Here is a 20,468-nt window from a genome sequence, read left to right on the forward strand (position 1 = left end):
TTATTGACATTACTTTTAATCTTAATTTCAATTATTTTTCTTTTAAAATCATCTTATAATAAGTGTACACAATTATACTTTTCAAAATGCAATAAAAAAAAGTTAAAAATAATTAAATGAAAAAGCGTTGCGTTGCAGTGCGTATTTAAAAAAATTTTTGGTTGACATTTTTTAAAAATTATGGTCAAATCATTATTATTACTGTGCTTGGTTATTTAAAAGTTATTCAAGTCAACGGTCTTTAAATATGCACCTTAATCTCTGCTCTATTTTATTTATCTACGTGTTACTTACAATAAGAAAAAAAAAAAAACTGAATTTTATGTACTTCTTATACTTTTTATTTGTGAAGCTGATAAACTGTACAGATAACATGTGTAGGTAAACGTTAAAAATATGACTTTTTTCGTAGACAAGCACTTTAAAAATAGTATATCAAACGTTTATTTGAAAAGTTAAAATTGAAAATAAGCAAAGTTCGAGTACCGCGGTTCAACGTTTGTTCACTTCACTTTTTCGCAAATTTTTTTACCCAACATAAACTTATTCTTAAAACAAAAAATTTCTTCAGTTTTTCAATTAAAACTCGACATCTTGATGCTGTTTAGCACTTTATCTAAAAAAACAAAGGCATTTGATATCAGACAAAGGTAGTTGACAGCAGAACGCCTCGAAAAACATTGCTATTTATTTGGAACAAACATAATAGTTTTTTATAATTAGCTACTCAAACAACGAAAGTGACTTACTCATGTTATAGAGCTGTTTCTGAGAACCACTCGGAGCTTGGAACACTTTGAATTTACATAACTTTAAAAAAAATTTAATAAGCATGAGATAAATTTATGATTACAATTAGAATTTTTATAATTTTTAGAAAAAACAACTTGTTATAATGCTTCGTCCGCGCTGGATACGTCTTCAACTTCTTTTAGTAAAGTAAAAAAAGGTTTTAACGATTCAAGTGCTTGCATTTTTCCATTACATTCTGCTGGATTAGAGTTCTTTTCCCAAGCAAGAAAAGCTTCATTTGAAAGGACATTATTCTCACAAAGATGATTCATGATTTTGACAATTAAGCCTGAAACAAACAAAAGAAATCGCATGATAAACGTTTACTGTGAATGTATAAAAACTAAAATCATGTATAATAGGATATTTAAAAATATTTCTATAACGTATTTAGTTGAAAATTGAATAGAATGACAATACAATAATCTCTCGTAAATATTCAAAATTTCTAATATTAGTGTAGTATAGTATTTTTTCTTTTACCTAAATGTTTTATAGGATTTTTAAGTATCCTAAAATCCCTACCTCTAGAATTAAGGTCCACACATTATTTAAATCATTCCACTGTGCATTTTTAAAATGAGACAAGTAATTTTTTAACATTTGGGGTACTCATACTATTCAAAAAGCCCGAGAAAATTTTCGGTATGTTACGACAGGACTCGAACCCACGAACCCTGAAATTTTAATAAGTAGGTATTTTGCTTGCTTATAGAGAAAGCTTTGCAATATAAAAAAATTACGTACAGAGACAGTGGGATACACATATGTTTCATGAAGTTAAGAGTTTACATAAAGTACTGTGGCTGTGGTCTCTCTCTCTCTCTCTCTCTCTCTCTCTCAGTGTGTGTGTACAAGATCGGTCAGATTTCAGGATTTCCTTAAGCATTTTTAATGTATCTTGGCCTATTTTTTTCAGTTCCGAGCACCTCTTACCACAGCACAAAAAAGTTCCTAATTTTACCGACTAGTATTTTTACATTTAGATTTAATCTACATGGTTTGCGTATACTTTTCGCTGAAATATCTGAAAAATTGCTGAATTTTTTATATAAAAATATCATCCGGTATTCAAAACATCAGAGTGAAATGTGAATGCCTTTGCGTGTACTTACACACACACACACACACACACACACACACACACACACACACACACACACACAAATGTTATAGTGCTCTACTTCCGGCTCCTTTTTACTAAGGACACTACTAAGGGCACTTTGCACTTGAGGAAGGGACAAGGAAAAGGATGGGAGGCCTCCCATTGCATGAGGGGGGGTAGGGGGAAATTAGGCAATTTTTGCTGCGAAAAGGTCGCCTAAACCCTCCTCGAGGAGCATTGCGTGGTGAAAAAGCACGTGTGAAAATTTAAAGAGGTACTTGCTCAAAAAAGTCACAGTGACCGGGAATCGAACCACGGTCTCCCGCGTGCCAATCAACGACCTAGCCGACTAAGCCACCACGCGCTCTTTACTTATACATACATAAACATATACATCTATCTACTTGTATTCATGTGACAATGCGACGTTGCCACATACGCGATAATTACTTGGTTATTTTCCAAAATCAAACGAAGAGCCTTTTTTTGATTACTATTACTTTAAAACTATGAGATAAGAAATTCTCAAAAAAATGTATGTGTTTCTTGACTGTTTAAGACAGTTTTCAGTAGTTTTTCAATTATTTATAGATATGCGGTAAGTTACATTTTTTTAAATAATGGGGCTATGTAGTGTTTGCACCATTGCTCCAATGTTAAAACAGTGATTTTTTGACTAGGATGTTTTAATAACGACGTGGTAAATCGGTCTCAAATTGTTTACACTTATTTCTCGACGATTATATCAGTTTTGCTGACAATTTCGTACGTTTTTAGATAATTTTGATTTAGGAAACAACTATCTTCAATAAACATTCACTGTCATGATGTGTGTGTTATACATACGCTAACGTGAACTCATTATTCCATCTTGGATATACACTTCTATTATAAATGACACAACTGTAATTTAAAATTAAAGATAGTAAGATGAAAAATATTATTATTAAAGAGTCTGAGTGCTAGTGGGTGTATGTATTTAGTAAGATATATTGTGACACTGGTATAAGCTGTTAGTAATAATATTAATTTTTATTTTTGAAAATTTTGTGTTAAAAAATATAAAAGAGATTGAAGTTATATGCAGAAAAATATATTAGGGGAACCTGGGGCACGACGGGTAATGGTGTAAAACGGGTAATGCTTTAATTTTAAAAGTATAACGTATTACCTGCTCGAAAAAAATATATATTAAACCTTGAGACATAAATAAGAAACTGTGACGATAAAATTGCGATTTCGTGCAGTAAAAATTGTTTTTTCTTAATACTCTATTTTAGCGTACGTGAGCGTAAATTTTTCCTCAATTTCAATCCATGGTAATTTTTTGTTTTTTCATATAATCATCTCATAAGTTTGACTGTCTTATTCGCTAAAATTTCACAAACAATTCCCACATTCATTTTTTACTAAAATTTCATTTAATTATTTTATAGTTTAATTTTTTGTCCAACTCCCATGTGGGGCACCACTGGTAAGGCGCGTTGGGGCACGACGGGTAACAGACGGAACAGTTTGCACGGTCAGCTGTTCAGTATAGCTTAGCAATGTGAGGCTACGGTAGCTTAGTCAACTTTTTAGTTTATAAGTATTTATTTATTGTGTAAATATGGTAAGAAAATATAAAAAGAAGACTAACAGGCAATCATGGACCCTAGAGAATATGGAAAGGGCCATAAAAAAAATGGAAACTGGTACATCAATGAACAAAGCAGCTAAGGAATTTGAAATTCCTCGTGAAACGTTACGCAAAAAGTTTATTGAAATAAAAAAAGGTGCACAAAAAGAAAATCAACTCATCGTTAAAAAAGGTACTAAAATAAACAGTCTTCACATAATTTTTGTAAAAAATAGTATCATGCATGTGGTATTAAATTAAGGTTATGTTGATTGTGAAAATCAGCATAAATTTACTGATTCACATCAAACGTTTTCACTAACTGCACATGTTGTTGACTGTTAGTATTACATAATGAATAATAAATAGTTATTAAAAATATTGATGTTTGAATTTAAAGTTTTACATTATTACATTTCCAAATAAAAAAAAACTATTTAAAACTTTTTTTAAACAGCTATTAAAAATATTGATGTTTGAATTTAAAGTTTTATATTATTACATTTACAAATAATTTTTTACTCAATTACACAAGTATAGCTTCTATAAATTATTCAGAGCCTTGCTGTGTTCATAATTATGAAACTGTAGTTGTAAAAAATGTGATCATATAGGTACTGTGATTATTACGTTGTAAACTGTGGTAACTAATAAGTCAATATGTAAACAGAAGTGAATTAATTAATAAAAAACATGAAAATAATAAATGTTCAAAGTAAATTTATTTTCTCTATTTGTCAACCTTCTTTTCCTCACAAAACTATAAAAATTCTATCAGATACCTCCTCATATGTTAAAACACTGCCCCAACGTGCCCCAAGGCCTGACCACTTCGTGCCCCACATCTGGGGCGTAACGGGTAAATACGTAACTGTCGTTAACCTTGATATTTTCTAAAAACTGATATAAAATTTTTGGATTTTTTAAATTTGCTTTTCGTTCCTGAAATGCTGCTGAATCGATTTACGTAAGTCCAATTTTATTTCGATGGAATTGTATAATTTAAAAAAAAATCAGAAAAATTTGTTACCCGTCATGCCCCAGGTTCCCCTACTTGACACGTCTCACTTTTATGGTCCTAATACTTTACAAAATCTTCTACAGAAGTCATCATTTAATTAAACGACATAAAATGTAGACAAATACTATAACCTTCGGAATTCACAGAAAATTTACATTTTTTCTATTTAAAACGCAGACTTTCACTTATTTTTTTCTAGCTTTCAGATAAGCAAGCACATCTTAATTCAAAAAGCTTAGAGTTACTTCGAAAGATAAATCAAAAAAGTAATCACAATATTCTCTACTTCAAAGCTTGTATAATATGTTACAAATATATACTCTTCCAAAATTGTTTGTTTAGTGACATCTTGGTCGATCTGTTGATTGAGACTCGATCATAGAGATGGAGTACTTATAATTTGCAGGTGTATAAGCGTGATAATTAGTAAAAAAAATTGAAACAACTTTTTCTTATTGCTGTAACACGGCATTTACATTTAAATTAGAATATATAGCTATTCACACATTGTATGCATAATTATAAATGCTTTGAAAAACATCAAGGGCGTAAATATGTATGTGAATACAATAAGTAACAATTTTGGGATTGCATTTATGGATACCTATTAATGCTTTAGAAAAAAATTTTTGATTTAGTCGACTACTTTTTAATCATTTTTTCGATTTTAATGATTTAATACTTGTCACCACTGAACTGAACCTAGATTATACCGTTTTTGTAAAGTCAATATCCCGATTATAAAATTTTATATTAAACAACTTTTAAAGACGATAAAATTTTCAACAGAATTATTACGCGAAAACTACTTACGTGCCTATGACACGTATTCACGTGACACTTTTGCATGTCTGTCAGCAAAAAGGACGTTATGAGTATTTGTTTCATTTGAAAGATATTTAAAATATTTTTTGATAAAAAAAAAAACATAATCCATTCATGATTTAAGATTACTTACAGTTGGAAAATAGAGTTTTCAGAAATGGCTCGTATACCATAAATAATTTTGGTAGATCTTATCTGATAAATTGAAAACTAAAAAACAGGCATTTTTCAAAACTTTTAGAATACACTTTGTATACAACTTTTTATTTAAAATGAGTCAAAGATTCAGAAAATTAATGTTTTATATTTTGCAACATTTGGTAATAAAAAATTTGACTAGTCTGAGAGTGACCAACCATCGAAAATCATGTTTAGCAGGCAAAAATACGTACAAAAAATATTGGTGGGTCAATCTTACCTGAATAGGGACGTGACTCTACTTGGCCTCCAGTAATACATCAAATTTTTGTTTATTAAAAAACCTTTAATAGAAGACGATATACTTATAAAAATAATTATTAGGAGTAAGCTTTTAAAGTGGTTTTGACTACTTAAAACTATGTAAAGGCCGCTAAAATAGCACATGTTGAATATTTAATAACACTCTATAACAACTAAGAATTTCATTAAAATTAGAGAGCGATAACTTGTGAGTGTTCATTATTAGATATCAAAATTTAGCACTTAAGGAGGCTTGGGCGATTTTGAATTAAATGCTGGCTAGGTCTGAAATTCAGAGATTATATATATAAAGTTTGCTAGATTTTTTTAGGAAAACAAAATAGGTAGGTCAACACATTTATTTTCGAGAAAATCGCTTGTGAAAATTCGTCATTTTAACACGCAACCTTACGGAACCCGAAATCCAATAGACTACCGTACCGCAATAAAAAGCTGTGGGCCCACACATTAAATTGGTACATGTACTTGAAAGTGTAAAGAATCTATTATGTAAAAAAAAGAATAGGATCAACACGTTAAATTTTGAGAAAATAGCGAGGAAAACATCGAACATGAGAATTGTTTTGTTCAGGTGCTGTAAGTGCGCACGCGCTGTACATTCATAAACATACAAGCATGAAAATTTAAGTCTAACACAAGTATAGATATATAATAGCAGATGAGAGCAAGAGAGTACAGTGTTGTCAGCTTTATCGTGGCAGGGCCGTCATCTTTACACAAGGTACCTCGGGAAAACTAATAAATTTTTTAATATCGATTTTTCCAATGACTTTTCCGCGTATTATTGCTATTTTGTTCACACATGTGTATAATCAAAATGATTATAAACAAAATATTACAAAGAATCATTTGTATGACAAGTACCCCACAGGGGTCCCTCAATAGATACGACACCAAACGCCCAAGCCTCCTTAAGATCACAAGCCACATGCATTGAAGGTTTAGTTTTTTAAGCGAGATTTTCTTTAATTAATGTCCGAATACTATAGAGCTCAAGTCCCATAAGGTAGAAAAACTTCGTAAACTTGCTACAAGTAGATGAGGTAGCTACGAATGTTTTTATATCTTTGTGTACGATTGCCTCTGTATTTCTATTTTTATGACTCTGATAATAAAAATACATGACTTTTTATCTATTTCTTAGCACCTATTATAAAATTTTTTATTGTTTCTATTCGGTTATGTACCTATACTACTTTTCTGGAACACTATTGTGTTTTTTTACTGTTGTAATCTTGTCTGTTTTTTTTTTCTACGTGTTTTTGCATACTTATATATGGACACAAAAATTAAAATTTTCTTCGTCTCAACCTCTCTACAACTACCAATAACTTACATGTGGATTCGTAATAATTTTTATGTGTTTTGAAACATTCGTTTTCAACCACCTTCTCGTGGCCACTGCATTTACGTCGCTTGAATAAAGAAAACTTCAACCCTGTTTCCACACACTTATTTAGAAAATTAATTGATGTTCGCCTATCCTGTACGAAGATAAGTGTAAAGCTTTTCAAAATTGACTACCAAATATCTAAGTTACAGAAATATTAAGAACGTTGTGATTACAGACTAAAGAAGTATAATCAACGTTAGTAGTCTAAAATTATGCGCAAACTAAAAGTGTAGGTATTGACGTACTAAAATACTTATGTAGATAACACTTAAGACAATCAGTTTTCAATAAGTACACCAAAATATAGTAAGAAAATGCAGAAATATGTTATAATGAGAAAAATAAGTTGTGTGAACATTTTTTCAATTCTATTTCAGAGAAAATTATATCCAAAATACAAACTGATATTCTGAAAATTGCATACAGTAACCAATAATTTTTATAGTTCTATTTCAAGCTCACAAAATCTATACTTAAATCAATACGAAAACAGTGATTTTATTTTTTTCCGCTATAAAAACATTAGAAAAAGCATGCTCATTAAAATATTAATTCATTATTTTATTTTTAAACAAAAAAACGTTATTGAAAATTATAGCAACAAATTATGTAATTAAGCTGAGCATTAAAACTAAAATGCCCCCAATATGCTAATAGACATGACAAAGTAATTTTTGAGCACGACAATGATCGACAACATGCTGCTGAAGTCGTGTAGAAAACTTAGAAAGCACTTTACTGGGTTGCCATACTCCAGCTGCCGTATTCCCTAAACTTTGTACCGCCCAACCACAACGAAGAATTTATGCTGCCTAAAAGATTTTTAAAGATGGGTGAAAACGATGGTCAATATTAAGTAAAATTTATAATATGCGTTACTTTGAAAAAAGCTTTAAAATTGTTTTTAAAAAAATCCTTAAAATTTATGCACCTGATATTTTTATCAGTATTTTTGTGATTTCTACTTCAGGCAGTACATAAAAAAGCACAACTAAAACTTTGCGATTGTTCGTTTGCTACAGTCAAATGTAGCGTCGTTTAGACACAGTTCCACCACACCTGTCACAAAATACGGACTAATTCAATTGTTTTCCACTAGTATTTGCTCCTCACGGCGCAGCGGCAGTACCTCCGCAGATCCCTCTCTCCACAATTCTGTATACTATCCTCCCTAACCCCTCCCCCCAACTGTTTTTCGTTCATTGCAGCTCCACCAGACTGCATTACATTGTAGATTGTTATCTAATCCACTTTATTAAGATACGGTGTTTATGCTACATGGAAAACTTATAGTTTATGGTAAACTTAAATTATCACATACTTGAGTGCGTTGGAGAACATAATCAATAAAACATGTATTTAATCATTCTATTAAGCTAATGTTACAACATTTTTGTTGAATTGAGAGAGTATCAACTTGGTAAAAGAATCGAATAAAATTTTTCATTGTATTTTTGAAAGTTTCAGATATGATTTTGTCAGTTATCAAAAAAATTTGTGCGTTTGAATCGTCTAACAAGTTTTGTTGTAAAATAATGAAGATTGTTATTATTAAAATTATGTCTGTTTAGTTCAGGTTATGGAGTATAAAAACACGCACATGACACGTAGACTCATACATACTTTGTGAAATTCTTGATGTTAATAACGTAATTAACTAAATAAAATAATGAATTAATATTCTACTAAACAAAACTTCTTTACAAATAAAACAACTTTTATATAGTGAACACTAGACGTGGCGCTTCTCAAAGCGCAAAGTAACTTATGACAAAATTCAACTAACTTGATTCACTATTTAAGTGCGACTGTCTTGATATTACATACAAAATACGTTTTCTTAACATTGCTAGAAGACTACTTGCTTGTATTTCCTGACACATGACACTTCGTCTAATGTATATAGAATTTTTGAAACTTTCCCCGAGGTAATATATAATATATCTGGAGGTAATGAATAGTCTAACCTTTCTATGGGTGTCGTTTTAGAGAAATTTCTTGAAGACTCTTCGAGACCACTAGAGTTTTGCCCAAAAAAAGTTCTCGCCAGCGCAGACCAGATTCTGCCCTGATGATCGTAAGCTTACAGCTGTTTTTGAGACAGTTAAATATTTTAGATATTTTCTAGAGGATCGAGATTTTATGATACACACCGACCACAAGCCTTTAATTTTCGTTTTTGGTCAAAAAGTTAAGAAAGCATCACCACGGGTAGTACACTAGTTATTTTATCCTTTATTATATTAGTCTTCTCTATTAAATTTCTTGAGGACTTTAATACCTTCGAGGTAGTCGAAGCGCAAAAAGCTTACCGTAAACTCGTTGAGTTTTCCAAAGAAGCCCAAAAGCATTCGCTCAACCTTAAAAGCATCGAATGGGGTCAGGAGTGTCATCGCTTTTACTGCGATATTTCAACAGATATATTAAGAACAGTCCCAGCAACTTTAGGTTCGTTCAAGCCCCTTTTGGTTCGGTTCGGTTCTCTTAACAAAATATACCTATACATACAGAACCAGTTCTGTTTGGTTCTCTTTACATAGGTATATTTTGTTAAGAGAACCGAACCGAACCAAAAGGGACTTGAACAAATCTTTTGTAGCCCCTGACGTACGTTTTAAACATGTTTAAATAGATATCGTGGGACCTCTTCTTAACAGCGAGGGGTACACTTACCTTTTGATTATAATCGATAGATATTGGAGATGGCCCCAGGCATTAAAAGACATCACAGCTACGACTGTTTTGAGAGTCTTTTTTAATATTTTGGTGTCGCGTTCTGGTACTCTAGAGTATCTGACCAGAGACTAGGGCTCCCAGTTTGAGTCTCAAATGCTTCAAGCTCTTCTCTTGCTCATTGGCACTAAACGGATTCGTACCACGGCGTATCACCCAGCAGCAAATGGTCTTATTGAAAGTTGGCAAACATATATCAAAGCCTCTTTCATGTGCCATAGCAGAAGTAAAAACTAAACTCGCTAATTATCAACCATTTTTCTAGGTGTTTAAGAACTTATTTGCGTTTGGACTCTAGCATGTCAGGTTTGCATACTTGTTGATACTTATGTTCAAAGGTAATAACGAAAAAGTCTCTTAAAAGACACTTGAGGCCTTAGAAAGTGTTGGAGCGGGGGTCCGATCTAAATTATAAAATAGAAGTTAACGGATCCTCTCGTGTGGTGTCCTCGGAATTGCTAAAGTCTGCATATTTTATTCCGTAAAACCTGAATACACTAGCTCTCCCTGGAACTTTCCCCATTGCTACTATGCACAAAGATCTTTCTCGAAAGCTTTAAAAAACCTATCTAGGAAAAAAGTGCCTTTTAGCTCTAACACTAAGTAAGACGCTCAACGTCAGCTCGCTCCACTACTCGGCCATCTGAAAAATGCTGGTTTTTTAAACCGATTTCTTTAATACTTACTGGAGGTTTCATAAAACAGCAGTCCAGCATAATGTAGAGTAAGTCTAGAGAAACCAAGGCCTTTTTGTAAAATTAACGTAAAATGACCCAAAATTTTTTTATGGCTATTTTTCGAAAGGACTTGGTTAAACTTTTTTTTAGCGGTTCGGCAATAATTTACCACTAATCTTTCTGAAATTTGGTGTGCATGTTGGGAGCTATAATATCTACCTTTTTTCAAAATTACAGCTCTTAATATTTATTAGAACAAGAGTTATAAAACTACTAAAAAATGGCTAAAAATGACGGTTTTTTGAAATTGCAAAAAAAAACGGCTTAACTGATTTTCATTCTGCGGGTCAAATTTTTTTAGTCTTAAAGTGCGTATCTTTTTCATCTCAAACTTTTTTTTGTACAGTCTTTAGTTTATTATCTAGACGCGAAAACCCTGTTTTTACCAGTTTTTTGGCGCCTTTACTGACATATTAAACTGTTTAAAAGTATTGCAATCATTTTTTAATCCGATTTCCTAACAAGGACTATTTTTTTTTTTTTTTTCCATCAGAATTTCCTTTAAAATTAGGGATCAAAAAGCTCATTCTATTACTCAATTATAACAAATAAAAAATTTACTTTAAGGAGGCTCCATCACGGAATGTATGAGAACTTTGACTGATATATTATTGAAGTTGAGATCACGCTGAATCCAATGGTATCTTTATTTTTATTGGTTGGCGATCAAAATCCGGAAATAATTGAATTCAAAGTCAGCACTTTTCGAGCTCGTTTAACACAGTCTTTTATGGCCGAAGGCCTGAAGCAAACTTTTGACTATCAATTAAACTACTAAATTGGAATGTACAAGCAAAAAAAATATACTTACCGTAACCCTGACATTCTCATCTTTAAGAAACCGGGTGACTTTGTAGGCGTTGGCGATGAAAAAATTGATAAAATAGCTAAAATACTATTATGGTCTGCAGTTACGTTTGGTGAGTGCAGTGACAAACACTGCCAACTATATTGGTCTATGAAGCGCGCGCAGTAAAAAAAAATTTGAATTTGTAAGAAAACATGAAAACTTTCATAATAATTTTTCAATTAAATTTATTCGTTGGGTAATAACGCAGTAAATTACGGCAATCATTAATATTACATTATTCGACAGCTGACTGTACAAATATATAGTAAAATATATATAATAGCAGGTGAATTCAGTTGAAAATAAAACAAACTTCATTACCAACATACTACTAGTATAAAAGGAAGCTTTCGTCCTTTGACATCGCATCGATCGTCACTGAATTGACTACCGCAGTAGGCGATGGAGACTCCTTAATAGCCTAGTTAACACTGTACGTAATATCTGGTTTCGAAGTTCTCCCATAAAATTTCCATACTTTATTTATACTTTACCGACTTCTACTTTGTCTAGATTTATTACACCTTTTTGGCTTAACTTTATAGTACGTATGCCCTTATCATACTCAATTTTTATTCCTACGTAAGTTTTAACTTTTTCTGAATTTTTAATTTTAAACTGATTAATCAATTTATGCTTTCTTTCTTTAATTTATTAAAAATCTTTACAACAGATTGACAAGCCATCAGCAATGATTAAAATATAAAATTAATTTGCACCACCATTATTTGTATCAAGACAAAAATCATAATTACAGTTTTTAAAATTGTGTTTCCTAAGAAATTTGTTAAATGTACCAGAAACTTAGACTTTCCTTCAATCCATATAATGTTCTCTTTAATTACAAAGTCTACTTTTATTTGTTTTATATCCTCTAGATTACTTGATATAAATTTGAGAAATGACTTTTCCGTTTGGTGAGTACACATTTTTGATATATTATTTCGGTCACGCCGTTCTAGCCTTACGCAACTACTTCAGCTTTATGTGTACTATCATATTTTTGCTTATAGATCCATTTAACGTCCATAAGTCGCTTATTAATTTCCGAAGTTTTACTTTAATTTACATTTCACATTTCAATAACTAAAGATTCTTTCTATTTTTTAATTCCTTAAGAATTTATCACTCCTTCGCATGTATTTAGTGTGTTTGCATTAATTAAGTTTACACCAATAACATAAGTGACTGGATTACCATATCTTTCTTGTCTTTAATTTCTTTATTATAACCAATTGTCTTACAGGCATCATTGAAATCAGTATGATTGAAGTCTGTAATTTGTTACTTTTATATTTTTTTTAAATGGCTTATTCAACATTTTGCTTTGAATATAGTTTGTACTTTCACAGAATACATTAAATTGAATGTTTTTCAACTTTTCTGGTTTATCATCAATCATTTTATTTTGAACTAATCTGTTTGAATGTAAAAAATTTAAGTGGCCTAATGGTATGTGCCATTTATCTTAATTAATTTTTGATTCATTACATTTTTCTCTGTAATGTCAACATGTGTTATGATTTTTTATTCGGATATTTTTCGTATGTTGCAAATCACTTTCTACTTTTGCTATTAACAATTATTTATTTGCTGATTTTAGATAAATTTTTGCTAAATTTTCCCTTGCGATTATTTTACTTGTTTAAGCTATTTTGGAGACACTACATACATTTTTTAAAATGCCTGCTACAAAACAAACATTCAACTCTGACCTAAAGTTGTCTATAGTAAATGAGATGTACATTAGTCTATTTTGTTTTTGTTGCTTTTATTTTATCTCCGTTTGGCAAACTTACTGCCACAGGTTTTTTAATATTTATAAATTCACTAAAATGTTTCCCAGTATTGATAAGGTGTACTATAGCTACTTAAAAACCAATTTATGTTTTTACCTACTTCACTATTCTGCACTTGCTTTTGTTTGAGCTAAACTTTTAGACTCCGAGCTTTCAACGATTCTTGTTTTTGTTGTTGCAATCATCTGTTAGCTTTGCTGTTATAGCTACTGCCTTGGCTTCTCTTTATTTGTAACTTCTACCTCCACTGTTCCTTCTGTTTTGAGTTCTGTCTCTATTTAGTTGTGTATAGTTCTCTTGTGTGCACTGTCGATGGTTGGATTGATTAACGTAGTACGAAATCCGTCAGTGAAAGAAAGAGTGCGAAACGCAAAGAGAAAAAAAAAAAGAAAAAAAAAAGAGCCATTAATGTTGTAGATATTAATATCCAAAATAATAATCAACAAATTAGCAGCTTGTGCATTAACCGAGAGAGAGAAAACGGCCCATATTTTTATATGGTTAGTACTCACTTATTTATTAATATACAGGTTATATTCAAACAATAACGTTCAATGTAACCCATGTTAAACTGGAATGGACAATTAATCCCGAGCGAATACAGCCTTGTATTTTCTCGTAGCACTGTCTTGCATGATTTTCAGTTTGTAGAACATAATTTGTATTTTTATGTCAATTAAATGACAAGAAAAAAATACTTGTTTATTTAACTATCCTAGTCTAATTTTTTGTTCTCGAAATGCAATATGAATTGGTAAGAACAGTTGACAGGTGCTCTTTTTTTTTTTGCTTAAACATCCATGTATCACAGTTTTGCAACTCTGTTTGGAGATTTAAAGGGACAGCAGCATTAATAGTAACAAAAACTTGCTTTTTGTGAAAGTCCTTGTCATGTTCTTTTAAATTTTTAAGTTTTACAAAATTTAAAAATTTTGAACGTGCTGTATCAATAGCATGGAAAATCGATTATTCTTTGATTTAAAAGTAAATTGACGATGCCAACAAACTCATACAATCCTTGTCTTAAAAAAACAATATATTTTAAATAGGTGCTGAATAATTTTATATGAAATTAAAACAAGAATATTGGAATTAATATTAGTATTTGATACATTAGTGTTATACATACGTATTCTTGTTTACTTTAGATAAAAGGCAACTTACTTATTTTACTGCTCAGGTACGACTGTCTTGACTTTATATATAGCACATATTCTCTTATTGTTGCTAAAAGAATATTCGCTTATCTTTCTCGTGAGATGGCACCGAGGTACTGGAATAGCCCGATTTCCTCTTTATAGTTACAGTTAAGATTTTACTATTTTACTGTACGTTCAAAAATTTTAACTAACACAATTTGTAGTAACTGAATTTCAAAAAACCAATAGTATAATATTTACATTTTCATTTTTTCAACGTTTAATATTTATAATGTTACAGATGGTAACATAGGTTAAGAAAAAAAAAGTACAAACTACATAACATTATACGTTTGTTGTTTTAAAGTACATTTTTATTATTTATTATTCAAGGTAGAATTATCAAGTAGAAAGAAAAAAAATTAAATTAAAAAAAAACTATATCATTTCATCAGAATACCAAAATAAAAGAGACATAATTAAATAAATTACTCATTTTTTTCTACGGGTTACCGCGACAGCCTATTGACCTAGTTGCCGGAGTCACCCACTCACCACCTATGTGTGGGGATATTTTGCCGCACCTTATCCCAAACTCATTAATTTCACACCTAATCATATCATACGGACACAGTTCAAGTTCACAGGCTCTGCAGCAGAGAAAAAGGCGCGGGGCCACAAATTTACCTTCATCAGTACCGCGTTGCCAAATTACCTTTTTCCGATGGGCAGTGATACCTACTCGTTGGATAGGTGTGCTGGTTACAGACGGTCAATTAACACATTTTTTTCTTCACCATCGACCAGTATCGTGTACACTTGGTCGGAGACGCGGCACTTACTTTGTAGGGTCCTCAGTGAGGAAGTTTAAGTGAAACTTTGGCATGCTGGCACCTCAAAAAATAGTGAGTGTATGCAGACATGCATTTTTAAACGAATGGAGTCAGTTTATCATAAAAGCTATGCACTTTACATGCTCTGTGTGTTGTCTCACGAAAGCCTAAGTATTTGCAAAGAAATCCTGGTACACAAAAAAACCCACCCGGCACTCTCAGTGTTGTGCCACATAGCATTGCAGTTTCAGATGTGCATAGATCTTCTTCGTAGACCATTATGAGCCCTAGAAGTACTGACATTAACATATGAATCTAAAAGGGCTTACATATGAGTGATGCATTGAAGGCTCTGTGCTATCTCTCAACTGTATATCTCAGTTGATTCCAGATGGTACAGCGTGATTATGACTTTGTTTGTACCTAAATATCTGGTGATTACCTTAAAAAGTGTTGCCTCAAACTGCGAACGTTGGTTAGTTATTATGAAGAGATGTGCTCTGTAGCAAGAGGTTCACTAGTTTTTCAGTTTCCACACAATTGTCTCCACGCTGCAGTCTCGTAAGGGCACCACCACCTTTGATGACCTTGTTGTGTCTTATTCCAAAAATACGTTGATGGCTGTTTTTTCTACTAGTAATTTTTCCCAAGCAAGACAAAGAGAGTTTTTTTTTAATTAATAAAAAAAGGCGTTAAGTCTCAGACATTTAGAAATAAATGGAAAAATTTTGCACAAAAATTCTAAGGAACCCGCTAGTGGCATAAGTTAAAAAGAGCACAATTCAAGTATTTAAGGAAGCAGTTACAGTTATAAGACTATTCGAAAAGGAAAAGTTTTTGCATTGTTTTGACTTTTAAAAATATTTTAAGTAATAAAATTTGAAATAATTATAAAAGTGACTTTTCACAAAAATTTGCATGTCAAAATCAATTAATGCACTTAATGAGTAAAACATAGACTTTAAGTTAAAACTGAAGACATGAAACTTTCACTTTACGTATTTGTTTTACTGATAGAGAAAAAAAAATTACACGAATAATATTTTCTAATGTAAAAGAGTGTCTAAAAAATTCCATTGTTTTTTAAACCATAAATATGTTTTAATTTTAATTTATGGTTCAGGAGGTAGGTTTGAGACTTTTTTGTACGACAATGATTAAATAATTTTGTTTTAACACAACAAAAGTGGTGTCTATGATATAAATTAGTATTACCTCAGTATACCTTCTTAATCTAAAATGTACTCTTAAGACTACAATTTAAAAATAAGTTACAAATAATCAATTTAATTATTTAGGACAAAGCTTTAATTATCTTAAAAAGAGACTTTACAAAAGGGTAATTAAATTTTACAAGACTCAAGAACTAACGATAAACCATTTGGACACGAATAAACTTATTTAGGTAATTATTCCTAAAACATCATTGCTGTCTTTTAATTAGAAAACAGAAGTAAAATAACAGCTCAACTCAAAAAAATTAGAAAATAATATTTGTTCAAGTAACGCTTAATTTCTGAAATTATTATTAATATAGAAAATGAGGACGTAAAATCATACATTGAAGAAAGTTTAGTTAACAGAAGATGTATCTTTAAGATATTCAACAATACGTCAAATTTAAACCTACAGAAAGCATTTTTTACAATAAGTAATAAAAATACAAATTCTACATTTGATCGAAGGAAGAACTAATACAAGTTATTGTAAAAAAGATACAACAGTTTATAGAAATGCTGATTAATTTGATTTATATACTAGTAGGGCTCCACCTTCTACGCGCTGCGGGCGTTAACCCCCACTACTCTAAATTAAACAAAAAGTATTTCCATTTATCTTACTAATATATAAAGCAAAGTCATTAAAACCGTTGTAATCGCTAACCGCTAAAACTACTGAATAGATTTCGCTGAAATATGTCATACTAATTCTAGATGAATCTGAGATAGTTTTCGCATAGTTTTTTTTTAAATTTAATAACAATAGCAATAAATAAGCTCAAAGTTTTGCTAAAATAAGGTAGCTTTGCGCTTTAGTTCAGTAAGATCTGCTAATTGGCGTCAAGGGAAAATTGAAGCCACTCGTAATTAAAGAGAGTGAAGAGTGGTTATAAGATGCCCCATCGAGTTGTAGATTGTCGTAGTCGTTCATCGGCAGTACACCAAGCACAGAGTTGTTACTCGTGCAGCTGGGCATCCTAGCTACCGATGACACTCTTCTTTCATGGGCGAGCGAAATAAATCGGTTTTTATCCTGGATTGCCAAGATAACCAAGTGCCACAGAATAATAGGCGTTCGAAATGTCAACGTCTCCGGGGGGATTCCAGGAGACATGTCTAACCAGAGCTCAACCTGCTCCAACACTTTAGAATTTTATGGCCGTTCATCCATTTGGCCTGGTGCTATCAGAGAATTTTTTACTTGAAATGCAAGCCAAGAAAGACAGCCACGGAGAGTACGGATAGCCACAACGGCCTCCTTCTTAGTGGCCGTCCCAACGGCATACCTACAGAGAAGATATTCTCCAGGCCCACTTTTCCGACTAACAATGAGCGGTTGGTTATCCGGGGAACGACCCAAAGACGAGATACTCTTTGGTGGGGAGTACCTCCCTCCATCACGGTCTCCATACACAGAGACTGCGAGAGTAAGAGTCAAACGACCCGTAGCCAGCTCTCCATCATCAAGAGTAATAATAACGAATACATGGAAGTTTCACCACTGGCCCTTTTCAGGGCCACTATAAGTATTTACGTTTCTTACTTACCCATCAATTTCATACCACCACATTGCCAATAAATACATGTTTACTATTATTTTCGGAAACGATTCGTCAACTAAAAGACTATGTAAAGCCGGCCACTATTAAACCAAGTTAGTCATACACTGGCAGACATCACGAGCGGAGTTGTTAGTCGCAAAGCTGGGAACCCCGGTGACTGACGATCCTTTATTACCCTATCGATTTTAAGTATTCAACCAGGAATCACCGATCCTGTCCAAGGTCTGCGCTGGGAGCACCTAATAGCTACGAAGGAAAAATAAACTTGAGCCAACGGTACAGTTTCTAACGGGCAAGCATCACGAGCCAATCTCCCCACCTTTGATCACCAAAACTGAATCTGCAAAAAAAAGAAGGTGCTTCAGATACCAACGTCTTCGGCGTAATTCCAGGAGACATCGGGAAAGAGCTCTATAACTAGCTCCAAAGCTTCAAATGTTGCAGTTTTCCTCCCGATCAGTGTGGGGTCTACAATAACAGGCTAGAGAAGATCATCCTAAGTTATAGAGGCAATCACGCTCGAAATTCAAGTCAAGAAAGAGTTTACTTAAGAAGCTCACCGGAACTTTTCAGGGCCTATAATTATATATATTCTTTGTGAGTTTTAAATCTTTACAGCTTTAAAAAATAGCTCTGTTTATAGAATTTTTTTTTTAGAACGAAGTTCTTTATGTCGCGTTACTCGGGGGGCTGGAATTTTAAAACCGACAGATTTTTTTTTTTTTGAAACGAAAGTGATTTATCCAGAGTCTCTTCCTCTCAAGTTTTCCCCCTTAACCCGTCCCCCTCACCTACTGTTCTCTATACACTTCCCCTCTCCCCACTATATATGTATATCTGCCAACCGTGCCGTGTTACTCTTCTGCACACCTATCCTTCTCACACTCCCAAGCAATTAATTTTTGAAACAAATCTTAATTTTATTTTCCCACAATAATTTTTGTTTGACTTTGAATTTTTTTCTTTTACAATTCTAAAAAAAAACATTTTCTAATAAAGAGATTTGAACCCTCGACCTCCTGCATATGAGTCCAGTACCTGACCCACTCTGCTACGAGCGCTGCCGACTATAGGAACTGAATTTCTTGTACTTATGGTGTGGTTCGTAACTATAACATTCCATTTTTAAATGTATTCACTGATAATAGATTCAATTATGTATTTGTTTTATAAATTATGTATCTGTTTTCTAAATAATACATCTAAAAAAAAAAAAAAAAAAAAAAAAAATAAACATGTAGAATAGAGTTGAAGAACGTATCAATAGTTTTTAAAGGCGAACAAATTATGTTGCACTATTACATAATTACATTAATAAAGTAATTCATTAAATCAATTATAAATGAATTATGTAAGATCATTATATAAATATATTTCAAGTTTCATATCATTTTAATGGTTTTTATGGGCACTTATTTTTAATTTGATAATTAAATAATGGCACAATGTCATTGAGTAATTATATAAAAATAAAAAAAAATTGTATTAATGGGCTATAAAATCGCAAAAAAATAAGTAAAAAAAAATTTTTTTTTAAATTGATGAAATGAAATATAAATATAACAATATGAAAAAAAAAAAAAAAAAAACAATAAGTAGTTTAGGACTCACGATGGTTGAACTTCGTGAGTACTGTATTTATGCACGACGTTCTCACGAAGTTCAACCATCGTGAGTACTAAACTACTTATTGTTTGTTTTTTTTTCATTCGTTTTTTAAGTTTTTGTTTAAGTAAACAAAATGAATTCAGTACTAACGTTTACAGAGCTTCGTTCTTCCTGTGGGTCTGGCGACCCCCTTGCAACCTGAGAAATTGTATCCATACCCATCTCATGTTTAAAGAACTTCGTTCTTACCGTGGGTCCCATGACCCATTAATACCCCCTGGTATTTCAACTTTTTACAGCTTTTTACTTGACCAAATAAACTGTATGGATTCCGAACAAATATGTTTTCAGTCATATGGATTAACCTCTTTCTCTTTGGTCTAATGTAGTACGTAACTTATCTCTTATTTTGATATTTATATACTGTTGATGAATTTATTAGATCGAATATTAATACATTAGTTATTAAATTATTTATTTAGTTAACTATTACTTTCATATAATAAAATAGTTCTTTTCAAAACTCAGAAATTAATATATTTCATGCTACTTGATCCTTCGACGTATAAGTGCTATACATCAATTATGTGTAAAGAACTGATGGTAAAATTTAATTTTGTTCCTTACTAATTGAATTTTGATACAATGAATCTTTAAATTATAGAATACTATGATAAGATTGGTACACTCAATTTTTTTACAAATAATTCTTTTATAACATGCATACAAAGCTATAATATTAAGAAAAAATTTTGTTAAAAATTTAAATAA

General features: G+C 31.8%; 1 protein-coding gene across 2 annotated transcripts in view; it reads right to left on the bottom strand.

Annotated features, from left to right (window-relative positions):
• Nucleotides 1-670: 670 nt before the first annotated feature.
• Eif4g (eukaryotic translation initiation factor 4 gamma) overlaps nt 671-20,468 on the bottom strand; it is a 763,642-nt gene continuing 743,844 nt past the window's right edge. For both annotated transcript variants that reach the window (XM_089595035.1, XM_089595034.1), the window contains exon 23: nt 671-1,081. In XM_089595035.1, coding sequence (XP_089451161.1) covers nt 891-1,081 — 191 coding nt within the window. In that variant the 3' untranslated portion in view covers nt 671-890. The remainder of the gene's footprint in view (nt 1,082-20,468) is intronic.

The sequence above is a fragment of the Copidosoma floridanum genome, unplaced genomic scaffold (genome assembly GCF_036245765.1).
Source record: "Copidosoma floridanum isolate Cflo_tuat_1 unplaced genomic scaffold, Cflo_Japanese_pri ptg000024l, whole genome shotgun sequence".
NCBI classification, from domain to species: domain Eukaryota; kingdom Metazoa; phylum Arthropoda; class Insecta; order Hymenoptera; family Encyrtidae; genus Copidosoma; species Copidosoma floridanum.